The following is a 21,479-nucleotide window of genomic DNA, read 5'->3' as shown; positions in this document are numbered from 1 at the left end:
GCACTACAAGGCGCTAGCTCAGCTGCTCGCGCTAGCTCAGCTGCTCGCGCTAGCTCAGCTGCTCGCGCTAGCTCAGCTGCTCGCGCTAGCTCAGCTGCTCGCGCTAGCCAGCTCACCAGGACTCAATCCCCTAAGGGATCGTTCCCAGAGGTATCACCCTGTTTCAATGACAGATGTCATGAAACTATTAGGAATCACTTCCAATAAGACTGACTCTAACCAATGGCAATACGTCTACTAGTCAACGTCAGGGGAGGGACTTCACTGGTCACCACACTCCTGAGAGTCACGGTTTCAAATCAAAACCAAAAAAAAACTCAGCATACAAGCAAACAATGAAACAAAGAAATAAGATTAACACAAAATATGTATCTCTCATGCCATCTATATACCCAAAAGAAATAAAAATAACACAAAAACATTATAGCTATGGCTTCTTGGGAGCCACTCGGCCTTAGCCAATTACAGCAATGGCTTCTTGTGAGCCACTCAGACTCAGCCAATCACATGGCTGTTTAGAGAGATGTGCTGTTGTGCTTTGGGCTTTTTGCAGTCTGTTGTCTAAACCTGGGACGTTTCTTGCTTGCAATAACATAAATGATAAAACAGACTACAACATTGTGGACAGCTGCCCTTTTGTCCAGCTTTCTAGATGACTCAGACTTTGTCCAGGGGGTTGTGCTAACATGCATTCCGAACAGCCCAATGAGTAAAAGGGTTGATGGTCGCAAGTGATGCTTAGTCCATATAATGGGCGCGTCGCTTTACAAGGCGCTTTGTTTGTTTTGGGGAAGATTAGGAACTTTAAAGAGCGCCCTATGGCCCGGAAAATACGGTATTTTGGGCCTTTTTCACTTTAGCTATTAGCACGCTTAGTAACTCATCGTTCGCTCCTCAGTTAAAACACTACTCGTTAAGGGGGTGGCTTATTTTTCACCACGGAGGAGGTGAGCTGCAGCTCGCTGCTTCTGCTGAGCGCGGACTTGTATATAGTACAAATCAAATCCGTATTGCTGCAGCACAAGATAGATTGGCGTCTTTCATTCAAGCAGCGGTGAATTAAATGACTCCCAGGACTACGGGCAACTTTTTTTTTTTTAATCAGTACGGTGCTGGTTAACGTGGCCTGCTTTGTGAGCGTTTAAAAAACAAAACGCAGCTTTGACCATCTCGAAAGTCTGTTGTCTGAGATTGAGATTTCGGTCTCAAAACTAGTTCAGCCCTATTCTGTTCTATTGTTATCATTCATATTATCCGTATCCAATTTGTCATCAATTTCCCTCCTGTGGCTCAGTCTTGGGAGGTTGACAACAGTCTCATATCATAAATTTCTAGTTTCTTTTGCCTTCAACTTTAATGCGTTTGTCTGTAACTTTCTTTCTAATCTGAGATAACTCTCTCCTTAACTTTTTTGGAAAATGTTTGTCACCAAACCTCACAATCACTAGTTGACACCCTTTAAATCCTGGGTCCACAACCACCTGTCCGCGACCCGCCACTTGGTACCAGGCTGCTCAGACAGAAAAGAAAAATGGGAAAAACAAAGCATTTTTCTTTGATTATTTTTTTTGCGCAGCATATACATCAGCCCCAAAGTACCCCCCCATCTGTTTATTACCTTTCGAAGGGCAATATAGAGGTCGTAAATTCCATGAACAATTGTTATACTACGCTGACCAGCTATGAGCTGTGAGCATGATTGACCAATAAAATGCGGGAAAAATGTGCATGGCAGCAGTCAATCAGAATCTAGCTTTTCCTTTTCTGCTTTTGTTTGCAAGTTAAAGATGTAAACAGAAAATAAAAGAAATTAATAAAACAATGACCCAATGTGCCGTTCATGGACTGCCATGAGTTGGACTGCCATGAGTTGGACAGCCAAGAGTTGGTGTTATCTTAAAGCTTATTTCATGAGTTTATTCATTAATTTGATTCTGTTGAACTGCAATTCACTAGCAGTGTCTGATTTTCATTGTTTTTTTTTTAAAATTTATTATTATTATTTTTTTTCTTTCATTAACAGAGAGGTACCAGCAATTTTGTCCACAAATGTAAAAGTGGTGATGCCAAACCAAATGCTGACCTGAAACGTATTTTTTAATTAAACTTAAACAGAAAAAATGAAGCATATGGACCTTTGTTTTAAAATAAAGAAAAAAAACTAACATTTTCAATATGATCTTTTGTATTTGTTACATATAATGTATTCTTTGCTGGAAAGTTGAAACACATTTTTTCATGCCCGTAGGTGCATCACTTCTGCCAGATGTATCAGCCTGCCATCTCGTTGACTGAGCATGATGCCTTGGTGGGTAGAGTGAGTCTCGTTCGAAAGCAGACTGAAACCGTGCAGCTGAGTATGTAAGTGGGACATTTACGCACCAACCCCTTTTACCACCTCTTTCCACGCATTCGTTATGGGGAATACAATTCAGCCATCTCAGGTGCCAATTGCTCCTGTCACAAAAATGAGCTTTTTCCTGATTTAAAGTTTATCTACAAATGAGTACATGCTCCTGGTTTGTTTTTTAATAAATTGCAGTGTTTGTGCATACTAAACATATATTCAAATCATAAAGAGCCTCACATACAAACACAATTTAAATGAATAGTTTTTTTTTTTTTTGAAAGAAGGACCAATTACTGGTTAGTTTGAGCGTTATAATTTGCCGAGTAAACAAAAAATGTCAAAAGCCTGTAAATAGCTGACCTTAAAGAGACACTTCATTGACGTTAACAATGGCACTTATAAAGTAGGTTTGCATGTAAAAATGACAGTACTAAAATGCCCCCCTTAAAAGAATTAGTTTGTTTTTTCTTTTTTTTTGTGTGTGTGATGAGATTTACGACAAATTGGCCCCCCTCCTTTTGGAGCTAGGCTTGTTATTTTTTTCTGGTTTCAGCGTCGACGGCATGGCAGGGAGGCAAGTGAGATAATACTCCTCATTAAAAGCAGGTGTTTTTCAATTTATCACTTAATTCCCAATTTCTCCACAATGAATAGATGAAAAAGACAATAACTAATTTCAGTTTCCCGATCAAAAAATATATAAACTTAGCATGTTAGTTTGGTCATAAAAACTCAGGGGAATTATAGTGTTGTAACAAGTCCGACAAATCATTTTGAGCCCAAACATCATTGACCACAAATCACCTTTTTAAAAAGCACTATTAGATTTCTTCTGATGTGAATACATTTGATACTTAATTTCTTTTTTATTATTATTAGCAGTGATCAAGAGACCTTTGCTACCACTCGTCCAGCTGCTGTTCTACTGGAGCGACTGGCTGTTTGCATTGCTAAACAGGAGCCAGTTCTGTTAGTGGGAGAGACAGGGACGGGAAAAACCACCACCGTACAAAACCTTGCCAGAATTACAGGTGATGAACTGGACTCACATATGTTTCTTAGGACAGCGGAACAGCCTGACTTTTAAACCATCTGCAGTCCTACTAATTTCATCATATTTTACTATGAGAGCTGCTTTGACATTACAAACATACTAGAGTCACTTGTGTGTATTCTAAATAATAGGAGTTACGACAGAGACTGACCAATATATTATGTGGGCAGAGATGTCATGCAGGTCTCAAGTTTACTCAAATTCACGAATAAAATCCTGTCCATGATTCTGCGGTTGGTCAGTTGTGCACCTTCATATAGATTGGTTATCTATGGCTCTTTGACATATTTTATTTGGAGAAGTGCAGAAACCCGAGGTTTACAGTTTGCTGTATATAAAGTGACAACTTGGCTCTGAATGTTTTATTTTTCAACTACTTTAGTCAAACATAATTCTAAATTCACTGAATGGTAATTCAGTCCTTGTGTGCCAAAAACGGGTCTTGGTTGGTGTGGATTGATTTAAATATGAAAATTCTGTACCAAAATATGTTACACCCATTTTTTTTTACCCTTTGAAAAGTGTGGCAAGCTCATTTTGTTACCTTGCTGGCTACTTAGAAATCCTGGCACTTGCCCTCACCTTTTTTTTTTTACCTCGGTCTTTGTGATTTATATTTCTTCTAGGCCACAAGTTGGTGGTTGTAAACATGAACCAACAGAGTGATACTGCTGACCTCCTTGGCGGGTAAGCTACACTAGTACACCACAGAAATTGACATTTTTCATCAAGAATTATGGTACTAAATCTTATTTAACTGATCAGTGGCCCTTTCAAAACCTGAAGAATATTGGCAGTATTTGGGTTTTGAAAGGCCATGTCAATACGCGCAAAAAACCAAGTATGCTCTTATTCAGGCTTATAAGTCCCTTTTCCAACCCAAAATATTTGGTCTTATAAACGCCATTGGGTTACCTCCTATGAATGTGGCGTTGCTTTTATGTTCTCTGCGTGCTCTGCCCCTAAGGAAACTTGATCTTTGGAGTCCGGGTACAGGATTTTTTTTTTTTTTTTGTGTGTTATATATACATATATATATATATATATATATATATATATATATATATATATATATATATATATATATATATATATATACATATATACATACATACATATATATATACATATACATATATATATACATATACATATACATACATACATACATACATATTTTACCAGAAGAGGAGTGCTGTCGACCATAGCCTCCATCTTCGACCCACTAGGCTTTGTGGCAGCTTTCGTTCTACTCGGAAAGCAAATACTGCAAAAAATGTGTCATGACAAGGCAGACTGGGACGAGCCACTCTCAAGTGAACTCGAGCCACGGTGGGAGTCCTGGCTCTCAGATCTTAAGAACCTGTCAGATGTCAAGCTTGATCGTTGCTACCTTCCAAGAGATTTTCCAGCAGTTCAGAAATACGAACTCCATCATTTTTCAGATGCAAGTGTTGCGAGATATGGTGTCTGTTCCTATTTGAGAGCCATCAGTGCATCAAGACGAATCCATTGTGCACTTGTGTTTGCAAAGTCCAAGGTAGCCCCCACCAAGGTAACTACAGTACCAAGATTAGAGTTGGCTGCAGCTGTTGTGGCTGTACGCGCAAGTGATATGCTAAAAGCAGAGCTGGATCTTGAAAGGGTTGAAGAATTCTTTTGGACGGATTCACAAGTTGTCTTGGCTTACATCCGCTATGAAGCAAAACGCTTCCACGTTTTCGTCGCTAACCGCATTCAACGCATCAAAGTACATATATGTATATATATGTATATGTATATATATATGTATATGTATATGTATATGTATATGTATATATATATGTATATGTATATATATATATGTATATATATGTATATGTATATATATGTATATGTATATATATGTATATGTATATATATGTATATGTATATATATATATGTATATGTATGTATATGTATATATGTATATGTATATGTATGTATGTATATGTATATGTATATGTATGTATATGTATATGTATGTATATGTATGTATATGTATGTATATGTATATATGTATATGTATATATGTATATGTATATATATGTATATATATATATGTATGTGTGTGTGTGTGCGTGGGGGGGTGCGTGCGTGTGTGCGTGCGTGCGCGCGTATGTATACATATATATATATATGTGTATATGTATACATATATGGGAGAACATTTCTAAAAAATATGTCCTGCCATACAATTCTTGTAGCTCATGGCGAGTTGAACTTAACTCTTCTATTCAGATTTGAATGTAGCCTCACCCCGTCACCCTAAGCAGAACATGCACAGTAATCAAACCTTTTTTTTTTATTTGTTTATTTTTAAGATGGGACAGTGCACGCGATCAATCAACATTTTTGCAAATGTTCCAGGTTTAGCTAAAAAGCTATTTTCCAACTGTACTCTCTGTGCAAGGTGTACAATGTGGCAGGGGCAAACACAGAATCACCTAAGTTAATATAAAAATATCACATAAAAGTAAATGTATTACCTTGTTATAGTGGAAGCAGGCAAGAAGCACAAAATGGTATAAGTAAAAAAATTAAATCAATGGTCATTTTGTGTGATATATATTTCCAGATAAACATAATTTCACCATATTTTTAAATCGCATAATAGTGTAAACATTGCGTTTATGGAGAGGAATTGTGTTCTAGAAATGAACCTCCCTCTGTCTGGGGGGTCGTGTCCTGACTGTTATTTGTGCCAATGCACCAAACACTCGCTCAGCGTATCCATCATTTTTGGAGTCCTTGGAGGGTGTACTGTAGAACCCTCACCCTGGGGACTCCTTCAATGTGCTGGGGGACTTCAGTGCTCATGTGGACTATGATAGTGAGCCCTGGAAGGGCGTGATTTGGAGGAACGGTCCCCCCAATCTGAACCTCTGTGGTGTTCTGTTCCTGGACTTCTTTGCTCGTTATGGGTTGTACATGACAAACACGATGTTCAATCATAAGGGTGTCCATATGTGCACTTGGAACCAGTTTGATATCAATGCTGTAGTCGTATCAACGAATTTGCGGTCGCATGTTTTGGACACTCGGGTGAAGAGCGAGGCTGATTTTTCTATTGATCACCTCCTGTAATGCAACTTGCTTTTTTGTTATCTATCCAAATTAGGTACAAGCCAGTAGACCACAGGCAGATCTTACTTCCCCTGCGAGAGGCCTTCGAGGACTTGTTTTCTCAGACTTACTCCAGGAAGCAAAACTTAGCCTTTCTCGGTCATGTACATACTTGCTTCAGGGAGAAGCGTTGGCACGATCTCCTCAAACTCATGGACCACGTTTGTAAATCTTTCCTCACTAAAGAGTTGAAAGGAAATGCAAATGGTAAAAAGTGGTAATGTAATCAATTATATTTATTGCTGTCTCGCCTACTTATTTTCCCCCCCTGCGGTCTATGTATAGCTGCCCTACTGCAGGAGAAGTGGGACTTCATGGCAACAAAACTGAGTCAGACTCAGCAGCAGATTCAAGCCTGTGAGACAGCCATGATCTTTGCATTCGTGGAGGTAAAGGACTTTAGATCTGATCATCCATTTTCTTGCACAATTGCTTTTCAGTTTTTCAGAGGGATGTTATTCCAGTTTCTGAACACTGTTGAGGTGTGCTCATAATAAGCAAATCCAAATCTCATCCCCATACTGCTTATAGGCATACATAAATACATCAAGGTTTACAGACACCAAGTTGTAACGAAACATAAATTCTCATCGAAATGTATTCTTTGTTTGGAGCAGTGTCAGACTGTATTCTTTTTTATTTTTATAGGGAACATTAGCCAAGGCAGTGAAGAAGGGCCATTGGATCTTACTAGATGAGATCAATCTAGCAGCAGCTGAGACCTTAGAGTGTTTGAGTGGACTGCTGGAGAGCAGTGCTGGATCATTAGTTCTGCTGGACCGTGGAGATTTAGGTGTGTTTTTTTTTTTTTAAAGTGAAACTGGAGGTGGTAATTCTGCATTGTCGTTGTTGTTCCCATACTTATTTTTCTAATTCCAACAAAAACAATTCCGTTGAAGTATAGACGTTGTGTTCAACAGACAAAAACACAAAACAATGAGTTGCAAATCATGTTCAACATATAATTCATTGAATACACTACAAAGAGCAGATGAAACTGATAAACTGCTTTTAGCATATTTTAATTTTTTTATTTTTTTAGCAAAAAGAGATCTGAGGGTATCGGCATTCAATATTGCTTTTCAACCTTGCTGCTTTCATGCAGTGATTTCTCCAGATTGAACCTTTTGATTATGGGCTTGTGAATGAAATTCAACTGATTTGGATTTAATTTTTTTCTAAAGACAAAGTTTAACAGTTTTAACATCAACTGGTCTTAGTAATGTATTCAATTAAATATAGAGTAAACATGATTTGCAAATAATTGTATTCTTTTTTAAAAAATTAAACAACGTCCCAACCTCACCGATATTGGACTTTCTAGATGCCTTTTTAACTAACGCAACAAAGGTACACTGACAATCATTATTTTTGTAAAAGCGAATCTCCAGTTACGTGAATTTGAAAGTGCTTGACAATTTGTTGTAAATCCAACAAGCACCTTTCTTAGTTATCAAGTATCAATTTGATTATTTAAATACAGCATAAAAATTTGGTCTTATAGAGAAAATAACTTGCACAAATAATTTGAGTAACATAACCCAGTGCTAGTACTCCGTATGTCACCACTCCTGTGCCATTAACTCCAGCTTCCCGCAGTTTTTAACCTGGACCAGTTATTAACCTGAAAGTATGAACACTTGGGACAGTTTTCATACTCCGAAATTCCACAATCAACCCTATTGTACAATGCCTTTTTTCGGCCCAATGGCTAACATTGTACTTTAAACAACTTGGGAAACCTGTTCTGGACCCACGTGTTCCATCAAAGATCTTAATGTCTTTGGGTGGGTGGGTCCAAAGAATCATCTCTCCCAGTGACAAACATCACCGTGGTTACATGCTACACTTTGTCAGCCTCATTTCACTGCATACCCTGCAAATGCATAAAAAAGCAACAACACAATTAATACTTAAAGCTACAAAAGCACAGTTGAGTACACGCCTTGGGTAAGAAAAAAAGTCGATATATACTTATGAATACATGACAGACATGAGTAGGCCAAAAGTACTCACGCTGCTTAGAGTAGTGTGTTTATTTTTGTATTGTTTATTTTGTCATATGCTATACTTGACAATACCCACACTAGGGCTGGGCAATATGGCTGAAAACTATATTGTGACGCATGTATGTCATATCGGTCGATATCGATATATATCGTATTATTATTATGATTATTTATCCATTTATTTTTGCTATTGAAAATAAAAAGAGAAAAGGGCTGAATTACGATTTGTTTTATTTTAAAATGTACAACGCACGGCGGCCTCCCTTGTGACAGAGCTCTCGTGTGCTGGAGCTACGGGCCGTTTCGTCCAATGCGTGTCGGCGGAGGGTGCTTGTTAGCAGCTTAACTGCTACATACACCGCCTCGCTTCTCCAGAGCTCTCGTGTGGTGGAGCTACTGGCCGTTTCATCCCGTGTGTGTCTGGGGAGGGTGCTTGTTATCGGTTTAACTATTAAGCAAGCTTGCCTCTGCCCTCCGGCGCTCCCATGTGATGGAACTGAGAGACGTTTCCTCAAGTCGGCCGGTAAGTCCAGCTTACGCCACCCGTTTTTTTTGTTTTGAGTCACGCTAGCTCCACGGCGCATGCGTAAGCCTCAGGTTGTAATTCCTCAATGGGAGGGAGTTTGACGAGTTGGGCAGTGATAGGTCGAATCTGCTCCGTTGTTTTTTTTTTTGGAATCGATAATTTATCAATACCATTTTCCATTGATATAAATTACCAAACTATCGCGATACATATCGATATCGAATTATCGTCACAGCCCTAACTCACACTATAGCAATCAACAATCATACAGATTGGTGACATAAGCATATTAAGCATGGCCAATTTTTTTTGTCCTCTTACAAACAACATATTTGGGCAAGCTACTGGTTTACAAATGTTTGTAAAAAAACAAAACTCAATACAATTCATTATCAACCTACTTTTTAAAAATTCTTTTCATTATTTTTTTTTTTAAACTTTAAAAAAATGTTTTGCGAGCACATAATTTTTTTTTAACCAAAAGTGACTCACAAAATTTACAATACTGTATGTATTTAGGTCATTCAAGTATTTCACTCCACCAACAGAAATGCATCTTTTAATTCCTTTACCAGCTTTTTGTACAGTAAACTTACAAAACTCATCTCCCAAATTACCAAGAGTTTCGCATGAAATAAGGAAGAGAGCGTTTTTGCCCTAAACATTTATTTGTGTATGTTTATAATAATATTTCTTTGAAATTGTTTGATTTTTTTAAATAGTGGGTCCGTATGAGTGTACGTCTTGATATATGATCCTTTCTGATGTAAAACCACAACTGCATTTATTGTAGTTTTGAGGGGAGACCCCCACAAATCTACACAAGACGAATAAGGAAAAATTGAGGAATAATAAATTATACACAAGGCTTTATGATTCTCTACTTATATAATACTCTATTGCCATTTATATAAATTTAACCTTTTATGTCGTTATGTTGTGGTTTAAAAAAAATAGAATTACACTACATGCGAGGTTGTGGCCATTATTTTAAATTTGGTTTGTTTTATCGGTTTTGCTCTAGCTGCCCTTGTTCGGCACCCAGACTTCAGACTGTTTGCCTGCATGAACCCAGCTACTGATGTGGGTAAAAGAAACTTGCCTCTTGGCCTTAGGAACAGGTAAGATGGTGCAGACATACAAACTAAAACAATACAGACACTTAATTGCTCTATACTTATCATTGCATTTCTGCAGGTTTACAGAGCTGTACATAGAGGAGCTGGAAAATGAGGGAGACTTGCGGATCTTAGTTTCAGTCTACCTAAAAAACCTGAATCCTCACAGGAGTGTAATCGATGGAATCATAAGGTTAAAACCACTTGACTTGTGTATTGTGTGTACTTTGAGAAATCAAAGTTCATTACTTGCGGGTGAAATTGTATTTTATATCAGTTAGGCTTGTTAGATATTGATCTCAAAGGAAATTTTTGTATGTTGTAAATGCAAGCCCCAGGGGCTTTTACGCAACTGGCAGGTAAACGAGCTCCCAAACGGTTGAGTAGAAGCATCCATCCATCCATTTTCTGCCGCTCATCCGGGGTTGGGTCGCAGAGGCAGCAGCTTCAGCAGGGAAAAACAGACTTCCCTCTCCCCGGCCACGTCTTACTGCTCTTACAGAGGGATCCCCAGGCGTTCCCAGGCCAGCCGGGAGAAATAATCTTTCCGGCGTGTCCTGAGTCGTCCTCGGGACCTCCTGCCGGTGGGACATGCCCGACCACCTCACCAGGGAGGAGTCCAGGAGGCATCCTAATTAGATGCCCGGGCCACCTCATCTGGCTCCTCTTAATGTGGAGGAGCAGCGGCTCGACACTGAGTCCCTCCCGGATGGCCGAGCTTCTCACCCTGTCTCTAAGGGACAGCCCGGACACCCTCCGGAGGAAACTCATTTCGGCCGCTTGTATCCGAGATCTTGTACTTTTGGTCACGGCCCACAGCCTGTGATCATAGGGGTGTGTAGGAACGTAGATCGCCTTTAGGCTCAGGTCCCTCTTCACCACGACAGACCGATACAGCATCCGCATCACAGCGGTTGCTGCACCGATCCGCCTGTCGATCTCTCGCTCCATCCTCCCCTCACTCGTGAACAAGACCCCAAGATCCTTAAACTCCTCCACTTGGGGCAGATCTCTGCCCCGACCTGGAAAGGGTACTCCACCCTTTTCCGACTAAGAACCATAGTCTCAGGTTTGGAGGTGCTGATTTTCATCCCAACTGCTTCACACTCGGCTGCGAACCGCTCCAGTGAGAGTTGGAGATCATGGCTTGAAGAAGCCAAAAGTACCACATCATCTGCAAAAAGCAGAGATGCAATATTGAGGCCACTAAACTGGATACCCTCATTGCCTCGGCTGCGCCTAGAAATTCTGTCCAAAAAGGTTATGAACAGAATCGGTGACAAAGGGCAGCCTTGGCGGATTCCAACCCTCACTGGAAACGAATCCGAGTTACTGCTGGCAATGCGGACCAAACGTTGACTTCGGTGGTACAGGGACCGAACGGCCCGTATTTGTGGGCTTGGTACCCCGTACTCCCGAAGCACACTCCACAGAACTGCCCGAACGCCTTCCACAAAACACATGTAGACTGGTTGGGCAAACTCCCATGCACCCTCAAGAACCCTGTAGAGAGTGTTGAGCTGGTCCACTGTTCCGCGGCCAGGTCGAAAACCACACTGCTCCTTCTAGATCTGTGATTCGACCTCCCGACGGACCCTCCTCTCCAATACCCCTGAGTAGACCTTACCAGGGAGGCGGAGGTGTGTAATTCCTCTGTAGTTGGAGCACTGGTCCCCCTTCTTAAAAAGAGGGACCACCACCCCCGTTTGCCAATCCAGAGGCACTGTCCCCAATGTCCCCGCAATGTTGTAGAGGCGTGTCACCCATGACAGCCCCACAACATCCAGAGCCTTTAGGAACTCTGTGCGGATCTCATCCACCCCCGGGGCCTTGCCACCGAGGAGCTTGCTAACCACCATGGTTACTTCAGCCCCAGAGATAGGCAAGTCCACCTCTGAGTCCCCAGGATCTGCTTCCTCATTGGAAGGTGTGTCAGTGGAATTGAGGAGGTCTTCAAAGTATTCTCACCACCGACTCACAACGTCCCGAGTCAAGGTCAGCAGCACCCCATCTCCACTATAAACAGTGTTAATGGTACACTGCTTCACCCTCCTGAGACGTCGGATGGTGGACCAGAATTTCTTCGAAGCCGTCTGGAAGTCATTTTCTATGGCTTCACCGAACTTCTCCCGCGCCCGAGTTTTTGCTTCAGCAACCACCGAAGCCGTATTCCGCTTGGCCAGTCCGCACCTGTCAACTGCCTCCGGAGTCTCACAGGCCAGAAAGACCCGATGAGACTCCTTCTTCAGCCTGACAACATCCCTTACCGCCAGTGTCCACCAGCAGGTTTGGGGGTTACCGCCACGACAGGCACCGACCACCTTACGTCCACAGCTTCGATCGGCTGCCTCAACAATGGAGGCACGAAACATGGTCCACTCAGACTCAATGTCCCCCGCCTTCACCGGTACGTGGGCAAAGTTCTGCCGGAGGTGAGAGTTGAAACTCTTTCTGACAGGCAATTCTGCCAAGCGTTCCCAGCAGCCCCTCACAATACGTTTGGGTCTGCCGTGTCCGACCGGCATCTTCCCCCACTACCGGAGCCAACTCACCACCTGGTGGTGATCAATTGACAGCTCCGCCCCTCTCTTCACCTGAGTGTCAAAAACATGCGGCTGCAAATCCGATGATACGACTCCAAAGTCAATCATCGAACTGCGGGCTAGGGTGTCCTGGTGCTAAGTGCGCATACCCAAAGATGGTGTTTGTTATGGACAATCCTTGACGAGCACAGAAGTCCAGTAACAGAACACCGCTCAGGTTCAGATTGGGGGGCTATTCCTCCCAATCACACCCTTCCATGTCACACTGTCATTACCCATGTGAGCATTGAAGTCCCCCAGCAGAACAAGGGAGTCTCCAGGGGGAGGGCTCTCCAGCACACCCTCTAAAGATTCCAAAAAGGGTGGGTTCTCTGAACTGCTATTTGGTGCAAAAGCACAAACAACAGTCAGTACCCGTCACCCCCACCTTAAGGTGGAGGGAGGCTACCCTCTCGTCCACCGGGGTGAACCCCAATGTACAGGCGCCAAGCCGGGGAGCTATAAGTATGCCCACACTTACTCGGCGCCTCTCACCTTGGGCAACTTGAGTGGTAGAGTATCCAACCGTTTTCGAGAGGACTGGTACCAGAGCTCAAACTGTGTGTGGAGGTGAGTCCGACTATGTCAAGTCGGAACTTCTCTGCCTCACACACCAGCTCAGGCTCCTTCCCTGCCAGAGAGGTGACACTCCATGTCCCAAGAGCTAGTATCCGTAGCCGGGGATCGGAGCACCAAGGTCTCTGCCTCTTGCCGCTGCCCGGCTCACAATGCACCGAACCCCTTTGGCTCCTCCCATTGGTGGTGAGCCCATGCGAAGGGGGACCCACGTTGCCTCTTCTTGCTGAGCCCGGCCGAGCCCCCTGGGTGCAGGCCCAACCACCAGGCGCCCAGCCACCAGGCGCTCGCCGATGAGCCCCACCTCTAGACCTGGCTCCAGAGGGGGGCCCCGATGGCCCGCGTCCGGGCAAGGGAAATCGTGGTCCATGTATTGTCGTCATCATTTGGGTTCTTGGGAGCAATGCTTTGTCTGGACCCTCACCTAGGACCTGTTTGCCATCGGTGACCCTACCAGGGGCAAAAAAGCCCCGGACTACTTAGCTCCTAGGATCATTGGGACACGGAAACCCCTCCACCACGATAAGGTGGAGGGGTGAGTAGAAGCACTTGTGGCTAAACCTAGACTGTGACAGAGTTTTTACTTTGTGTCCCTGGATTTTATACCTTTGATGAAACAGTACGTAAACGTGGACTACACCTCTTATTCACTCAATTGATTACACAGACAGATAAATAAAAATAAAAAAATGCATTAAAATTGATAGCTTACCGATCTCTAGTTAGTAACATTATACGCTAACGGCTAGTAAGAGTAAGATAATGCCTGCTTATGACGTAAAATCGTTCTATTTTAATAACACAGTGCCAGAAGGCATGCGGCACTTTGATGTCTCATCAATTAAATGTGGAGTTACATATTTTCTGAATCGCCAACTTTGGTCTTCAAGGTCCCCTATCCTGCACATTTTAAATGCCCCCGCCCCCAAAAAATGCCTGATTCAACGCCTGATAATCATAATCGCTATCAGGCTTCTGCAGAGCTTGATGGTGAATTGATCATTTAACTCAGGTGTTAGAGGAGGGAAACATCTAAAACATGCAGGATAGGCTCCCTAGAGGACCATAGTTGGTGGCATGACACCTGTATTTAAAGCACGGCCCAATTTATCCCTTTAATATTTGATTTTTATTTTACCCATATGTTCATCATATTAATGCACTCCGAAATGTATGCGTAGTTTCTACCTGGCAGTAAGAGAGGAGGCCACCTCACACCTTGTGGATGGGACAGGTCAAAGACCCCACTATAGCCTGCGCACGCTATGTCGGGCACTTAAGTATGTGGCATCAAACCCATGCATTATTGTGCAGCGTTCACTTTATGAGGTAAGAAGCCAGAGAACATTAATTCACCAATGCAATTGAAGCACAAGTTACTTTCACTAGTTCGTTCACTTTTTGTTGTTGCACGCTTCAAAGACAAGCTGTCTATCTGTGCTTTTACTTATTTCATGTTAAGCATGCTCAAGCACCGGTAGCTACTTAGCCATAATAGTCCACTTCATTTTTGCAGGGTTTCTGCCTCAGCTTTCTAACGCAGCTTGACAGGATGTCCCATCCTGTGGTACAGAAATTGGTTTGTCAGCACATTCTGAAAGGAAACACCAAGTGTCTCAATCAGGTAAGAATTAGCAGAAACATATGCAGTGTCATGGCATGCAATCACTGAAAAGGTGAAGCTTGAAGCTGATTTGGGTGATATATTACAGAAAGGACAGACTTGAATTTTTCCCTTTTAAAAATTGAAGTTTTTTTTTTTTTGCTAAAAACTAGGGCTGGGCAATTTAACGCATTAACTTTGCATTTACTCACTAGTTTATTTTAAATGCAGACAATTATTTTATCACACATTAACGCCATTCGTACTACCCCTTTTATTGTGAAAGTCTGTTGCTTCTGGCTGCTGTAACAAAATCTGTGTCCCTTGGTCGCGGGAGGTCGGTCGCACATTGTGTAAAGGCAAAAGGGACAGAAACCTATTTCGGCATTTGGTAACATCAACAAAGTTTTATAATTAAATTGTTTCCAACGATGTGAGCATAGTCAATCTCAAGTAATCAAACATGATATAAAATGAAGAGGATCGAGGAAGTGGGACTCTTCCAGTTGGATCAAATTTAAGTGGCAAGTTACAGATGGTGGTCTCCTGTTGCTGATTGATTTGCGTTGCTATTTATTTTTGGGACCGGTCGATGGCTCCATCAAGAGAAGCAACAGAAAAACATAATAGTCACTAACATTCTGCATTGGACTCAAGATGCGTTCTATGACCACAAACACAGTTGGACATCTGAATAACTCAATTGCATTCAATGTATCAAAAATCTCTAAACTACACTACAGCTAATCAACAATACCACAATATCTGCAAAAAATCAGAGATGCAATACTGAGACCACCAAACCAGACACCTTCCACACTTTGGCTACGGCTAGAAACTCTTTCTCTAAAAGTCATGAACAGAGTCAGTGACAAAGGACAGCCTTGGCGGAGTCCAACTCTCTGGAAATGAATCTGACCTTCTCAATGCAGACCAAACTCTGACATCGGTTTTAGAGAGATCGAACTGCTCGTACTATGGCGTCTGATACACCATACGTCTGGCGCACCCTCCTCAAGATTCCCCCGGGGTACACGGTTGGACGCCTTCTCCAAGTCCACAAAGCTCATGTAGACTGGTTGAGAGAACTCACATGCACCCTCAAGTACCCTGACAATAGTGTAGTGCTGGTCCACTGTTGCCCGGCCAGGACAAAAACCACACAAAAAACCTCAGGAACCGGGGCCTTTTTTATCACATTTTTTATCACCTCTCTGACTTCAACCCCAGGGATAGGAAAGCCCAACTCGGCGACCTCAGACTCTCCTTCCTCATGGGAAGGCATGTTGGTGGAATTGAGGAGGTCTTCGAAGTACTCGCTCCACTGATTCACAATGTCCCGTGCTGAAGTTAGCAGGGTCCCATCCCCACTAAATACAGTGTTGATTGCGCACTACTCCCCCCCCCATGAGACGCCAGATGGTGGACCCAGAATTTCTTCAAAGGAAATTATTCGCCACACGCCAAAAAGGCCCGATTTGACTCATTTTTCAGCTTGATGGCATCATTTTTCAGCTTGATGGCATCCCTCACCGCTGGTGTCTACTAACAGGTTTGGGGGTTGCCACCATGACGGGCACTGATCACCTTATGGCCACAGCGCCGGTCAGCCGCCGCAACAATGGGGGCACAGAACATGGTCCACTTGGACTCAATGTGTGCCACCTCCCCCGGGAGTGCGCAAAGTTCTTTTGACAGGAGATTTTGCGAGACGTTCTCAGCAAACCCTCACAATACGTTTGGGTCTGCCAGGTCGGACCAGCACCTTCCCCCACCTATTGACTGCTCTGCCACTCTCTTCACCCGTGTGTCCATATCATGTGGCCGCAAATCCAATAATACGACTACAAAATCGATCATTGAACAGAGGCCCAGGGCGTCTTGAATGCATTTATGGACATCCTTATGTTTGAACATTGTGTGCGTCATGGACAATCTTTGACGAGAACAGAATTCCAGTGACAGAACACCATTTGGGTTCTGATCAAGAAGGTCGTTCCTGCCAACCACATCCCTGCGGTCTCACTGTTATTGCCCACGTGAGCACTGAAGTCACCCAGCAAAACGATGGAGTCCTCAGTGGGAGCACTCTCCAGCACTCGCTCCAAGGACTCCAAAAAGGGTGGGTACTGTGAACTATTGTTTGGCGCATAAGCACAAATAACAGTCAGGACCCGTACCCCCCACCCGAAGGCGAAGCTACCCTCTTGTCTACTGAGTGAACCTAATGTACAGGCGCTAAGCAGAGGGGCAATAAATATGCCCACACCTGCTCTGCGTCTCTCACCGTGGGCAACTTCAGAGTGGAAATTAGTCCAACCTTTCACATTTCACATGTGATTACATTTTTATCCTATCTTATTTGCTCTTTATGTTTCTTTCAGCCCATTGTGGCTCCTGTGGGCAAACAATATGTGGCGGTTGAGGGCTACTGGGTATCTCAGGGAGACTTGGAGCCAACTTTGGATCCCAGCTACATTCTAACACCCTCAGTCAAACTCAACCTACGGGACCTTGCTCGAGTGGTATCTGCAGGGTAGGTACAATACATCCGTAATCGTGCTTCACTTTTGCCACATTTCTATGTTACAGTTTCATTCCAAATTAGATTAAATTAACATTTTTTACCCCAAAACCATACACACTTCACCCCATAACGGCAATGTGGAGATTTTTCCAAATATTAAAAATATGAGTAATAAATCATCAAGGTGTGCGAGCGTGTGCGTAAATATAAACTTGCTCACTAATGCTTCATCTATTGCAGAACTCACCCGGTGCTGATCCAGGGGGAAACATCTGTGGGGAAGACGAGTCTAATCCGCTGGCTGGCTACAGCGACTGGTAACCATTGTGTTAGGATCAACAACCACGAGCACACGGACATCCAGGAGTACATAGGATGCTACTCCTCAGATGACAAAGGCAAACTGGTGTTCACAGAGGGTAAGCGCAGTCTTCAGACCGGTTCTGTTTACTGGAAGTCTAAATACTGTATAATCACATTATAGATAGCCGTTATGTATTTACTCTTTTTGCAGATCTACCATTGGTATCTTACACATTACCCCAACTTGCTAAAAAAATGTTAAAAAATAAAATAAAAATTAACCAATCAATTATCCCTTCTATCTTGGACTACTTGGATCAACCCTGTTTTTAAAACTCTTAGCAGGTTATCATATTCAAAATGTAAGGACTATTATGAAAAAATTGTATAAATTAACTCAGTACTAGAAATCCACACCCAAAAAAGTGATTTAAGGACTTTTTTTACGGTGATATTCACGGCAAATTGGCACACCTACTTTTGGATCTCAGCTTATTTTTTTCCAGGTCTCAACCGTTTACGTCGTCACAGCAGGGAAACAAGCATTATAATATTGCCATGTTTGTCAGTTATGTTGTCTAAAACGGCGACCGATAGCCACTAAAATGCAAATGCACATTACTACTCCTGTCCACTTCAACCTCTGAAAGTATAAAAGTGTTCTGCGCATTATTTTGGTTTTATTGACATCAAATGTGAGCTTATATGTTCACCTCCACAAATACTGTGTGGATCTCTTTACTTACACAGGCTGGAGCGGACAAGAGCAAGAATGTGCACAAAAACCCCGACTGGTTATGTATCGGTGATTTAGCTACGTTGAAGTTTTGTTAAGTCTTGGGAGGGAACCGGCAAGCAGGAAGGCATGGATGAATATTGTGATTTCCGCTAGCCGATATCTGCTGTTAACGTACAAGTCAAAAATGTTGCACAGAGGGGCAAGCGAGTAGGTATGAAATGCTTGACCAGTGTACCACTTGATTGACAAAATTTGGGGTATCGCTATTGAATACGTTTTTAATCGATTTTCCATTGATTAACTGGATAAAATATTATTTTGCGCGGAAGTTTATTACAAAACCATTTTCCTCATCTACTGCTCCAAATATTAATGGACCTGACTTTAAATGCTACTTGTATTTGGATGTCTTGCAGGAATTCTCATCGATGCCATGAGAAAAGGTTACTGGCTCATCCTTGATGAGTTGAATCTGGCCCCCACTGATGTTCTCGAGGCCCTCAACAGGCTGCTAGATGACAACCGCGAGCTTTTTGTGGTGGAGACACAGGAAGTCATCAAGGCTCACACAAGATTCATGTTGTTTGCTACCCAGAACCCCCCTGGTCTCTATGGGGGTCGAAAGGTATTCCATGAACACAATACCTACAATCATGGCCAAATTCATTGGTACCACGTGCTTCTATAACCTAAGACATCAGTTATCCTGGAAAATTGTTTCAATTTCCTTTTTCTGTTGACTGCTAAATGATATTTTTTTTTGACAGTTCAGGGCCGATACTGACATGGATTATTAGTAGTCAAGGAGGCCAATAACAGATATTTGGAGCAGACTGACAGGCTGAGAGCATATTAAACCCCTTAACTGAAAATGAATGTCAAAATTTAAAGAAAAAAAACACGCCAAACTTAACTTTGTTAAGATGTCTTTTAGCGCATTCACGTCAGGGTTTGTTCAGTGTCGCAAATGTTTGCCAAATATTCTTCAGAAAGTTTTAAGTCTCCGCAAAATCCAAAATGAAAAGGTTGACTTGTCTCCCTGCTAGCTAGCTAGCTAACTAACTAACTAACGCACAGTAACTCATCTTAGTAGTTATTGCTAACCAAGTAAGACTTCCCAAGTGAGTGAATTCTGCCTTGCCGGTCCATTAACTTATAAGGGAGTGAGCGACGTCCTTCAATCCATCCCCTTTTTTTTTCTTTTTTGTCCACACCTTGTATGGTGCAAACTGTGTATTCCGTGACTAACACAGTCTTTTTGGCATTAAACAAAAAGAAACGGTTAGAGTACAATGTGCAGCGTCAGAATACAATACGGGCTTGCACAGTTCACATTGTAGAGCGTCCGTACGATTCCGTACAAATATGTTTTATTCGCCCAATGCGGTGGTGAGCGGCTGACTGTAATTTTTTGCTTCGGAAGCAGTGGATGAAAGCTGTCTTAGATAGGAACAAATAGCATTGAGTTGCTTCTGGCTGACATAAAAAGACTTATATTCCTCCGCTGAGCAGAAAACCCAAGTGAACGTTGCAGGAAAAATGAAAGATCTCGAACAAGGTTCTACAAAGATTCCTTCAAGTTCCTAAAAGGTTTTTTTACTCAATAGAGAACGCAACAAGGAAAGACCTGGAAGACAACGTGGAAGTGACACATTTCAATGGAGGTCATTGTGAGGGTGTCCAAATGGGTGGTGGGTGGACAGGTGCACGGATGACATCATTACTTTGACTTCCATGGCTCTGTGTACAAGGAAATAGCTCAGGACGTTTGAGGAGAACATCACCTGGGCTCACATAATCAAGCCACCAAAGTTGTGATGCAATTCCATTGACAAGGGAGTGCTCTATGATAATAGATGTTCATTGGCAAAAGAGCCCAATCTGACTGTTTCTCTCTAGCCTGTGAAAAGAAGGAAGGTGGTCTGAAGCCAGCCTGATGGATAAAAAACAGGTGCGGCAGATGGGCAAAGAAATCAGAAGTGGGTTCAAGGCAAAGAAATCAGAAGAGGGTTCAAGGCAAGCATAACAGCACTCAATGCTGAAGTATGATGTTTGCAGTTTGGCCCTTTAACATCTTTGAAGTCTCTGTTTCAACAGTGGAAATGTTCGAGCGAGCAGTCACAAGCTATATTAAAAAGCGGCATGGACTTACCTCCATAGGGATCTATGAAGATTCTGCCCTCTAGTTACATTCTCCTCTAGTGGTTTGGGGAGGACCTTGGATGTAATCTTTAGTTCAGGCATTGGGGACTGCGGTCCGGATCCGGACCGACAGATGGTTCGGACCGGATCCGGACCGACAGATGGTTCGGACCGGACCCATGACCAATCTATGATTAATTTTTTTCAGGGCGCATTCGCAAACGTTGACCCTGCAATTCTAGTTAATACGGAAATGGCGTCATTGATTTGAGCCAATCAAATCTTTTGTTTATGATCCACTGCCAATTGCGCAGCAGACCAGAAGAGAGTGCTGCTGACAGTATGCCGTGCTAAAAAGTTAGCAAGGTCGATGCATGTTGTTTTAAATAGATGGACGGATAAATTTAGTTTCGTTCTGGCTGCAGTCGATTCAAAACCAGTGTGCATCATATGCTCCGAAACGGTCGCAACATTGCGAAGCGCCACTACGAAACAAAGCACCACCCTTTTGTGCAAAGTTATCCGCTGAAGTTTGAGGTGAGCGCACGTAAAAACATCGAACTTCGAGTGCAGTAAAACTGATTTTTACATTTTCGTTTCCAGCCCAGCGGCATGCAAACGAATGTTCATTAAAAGTATCATGGATTTTGGGGAAACATAAAAAATATATATTTATATATATATATATATATATATATATATATGTATATCTACATATATATATATATATATATATGTATATCTACATATATATATATGTATATCTACATATATATATATATGTATATCTACATATATATATATA

The 21,479-nt window shown here is 42.3% G+C and overlaps 1 protein-coding gene and 1 pseudogene across 4 annotated transcripts in view; one reads left to right on the top strand and one right to left on the bottom strand.

The window, feature by feature from the left end:
- Positions 1-21,479, top strand: part of mdn1 (midasin AAA ATPase 1) — a 165,303-nt gene that overhangs the window by 26,785 nt on the left and 117,039 nt on the right. For 2 of the 4 annotated variants that reach the window (XM_088285694.1, XM_088285692.1), the window contains exons 13-25: positions 2,249-2,361; positions 3,233-3,381; positions 4,031-4,091; positions 6,545-6,756; positions 6,835-6,938; positions 7,198-7,342; positions 10,109-10,205; positions 10,282-10,395; positions 14,542-14,689; positions 14,877-14,984; positions 17,348-17,499; positions 17,731-17,909; positions 18,949-19,157. In XM_088285694.1, the coding sequence (XP_088141820.1) occupies positions 2,249-2,361; positions 3,233-3,381; positions 4,031-4,091; positions 6,545-6,756; positions 6,835-6,938; positions 7,198-7,342; positions 10,109-10,205; positions 10,282-10,395; positions 14,542-14,689; positions 14,877-14,984; positions 17,348-17,499; positions 17,731-17,909; positions 18,949-19,157 (1,791 nt within the window). Of the gene's footprint in view, positions 1-2,248; positions 2,362-3,229; positions 3,382-4,030; positions 4,092-6,544; positions 6,757-6,834; positions 6,939-7,197; positions 7,343-10,108; positions 10,206-10,281; positions 10,396-14,541; positions 14,690-14,876; positions 14,985-17,347; positions 17,500-17,730; positions 17,910-18,948; positions 19,158-21,479 lie in introns of all 4 variants that reach the window. The other 2 variants (XM_088285693.1, XM_088285691.1) reach the window with 1 other exon arrangement.
- Positions 10,936-13,730, bottom strand: LOC148316997 (uncharacterized; annotated as a pseudogene).

The sequence above is a fragment of the Idiotropiscis lumnitzeri genome, chromosome 21 (assembly GCF_059441095.1).
Source record: "Idiotropiscis lumnitzeri isolate Australia: NSW breed Sydney's pygmy pipehorse chromosome 21, RoL_Ilum_1.0, whole genome shotgun sequence".
NCBI lineage: Eukaryota > Metazoa > Chordata > Actinopteri > Syngnathiformes > Syngnathidae > Idiotropiscis > Idiotropiscis lumnitzeri.
Note: the sequence above shows the minus strand (reverse complement) of the source record. Positions and strands in the feature narration are given on the sequence as shown.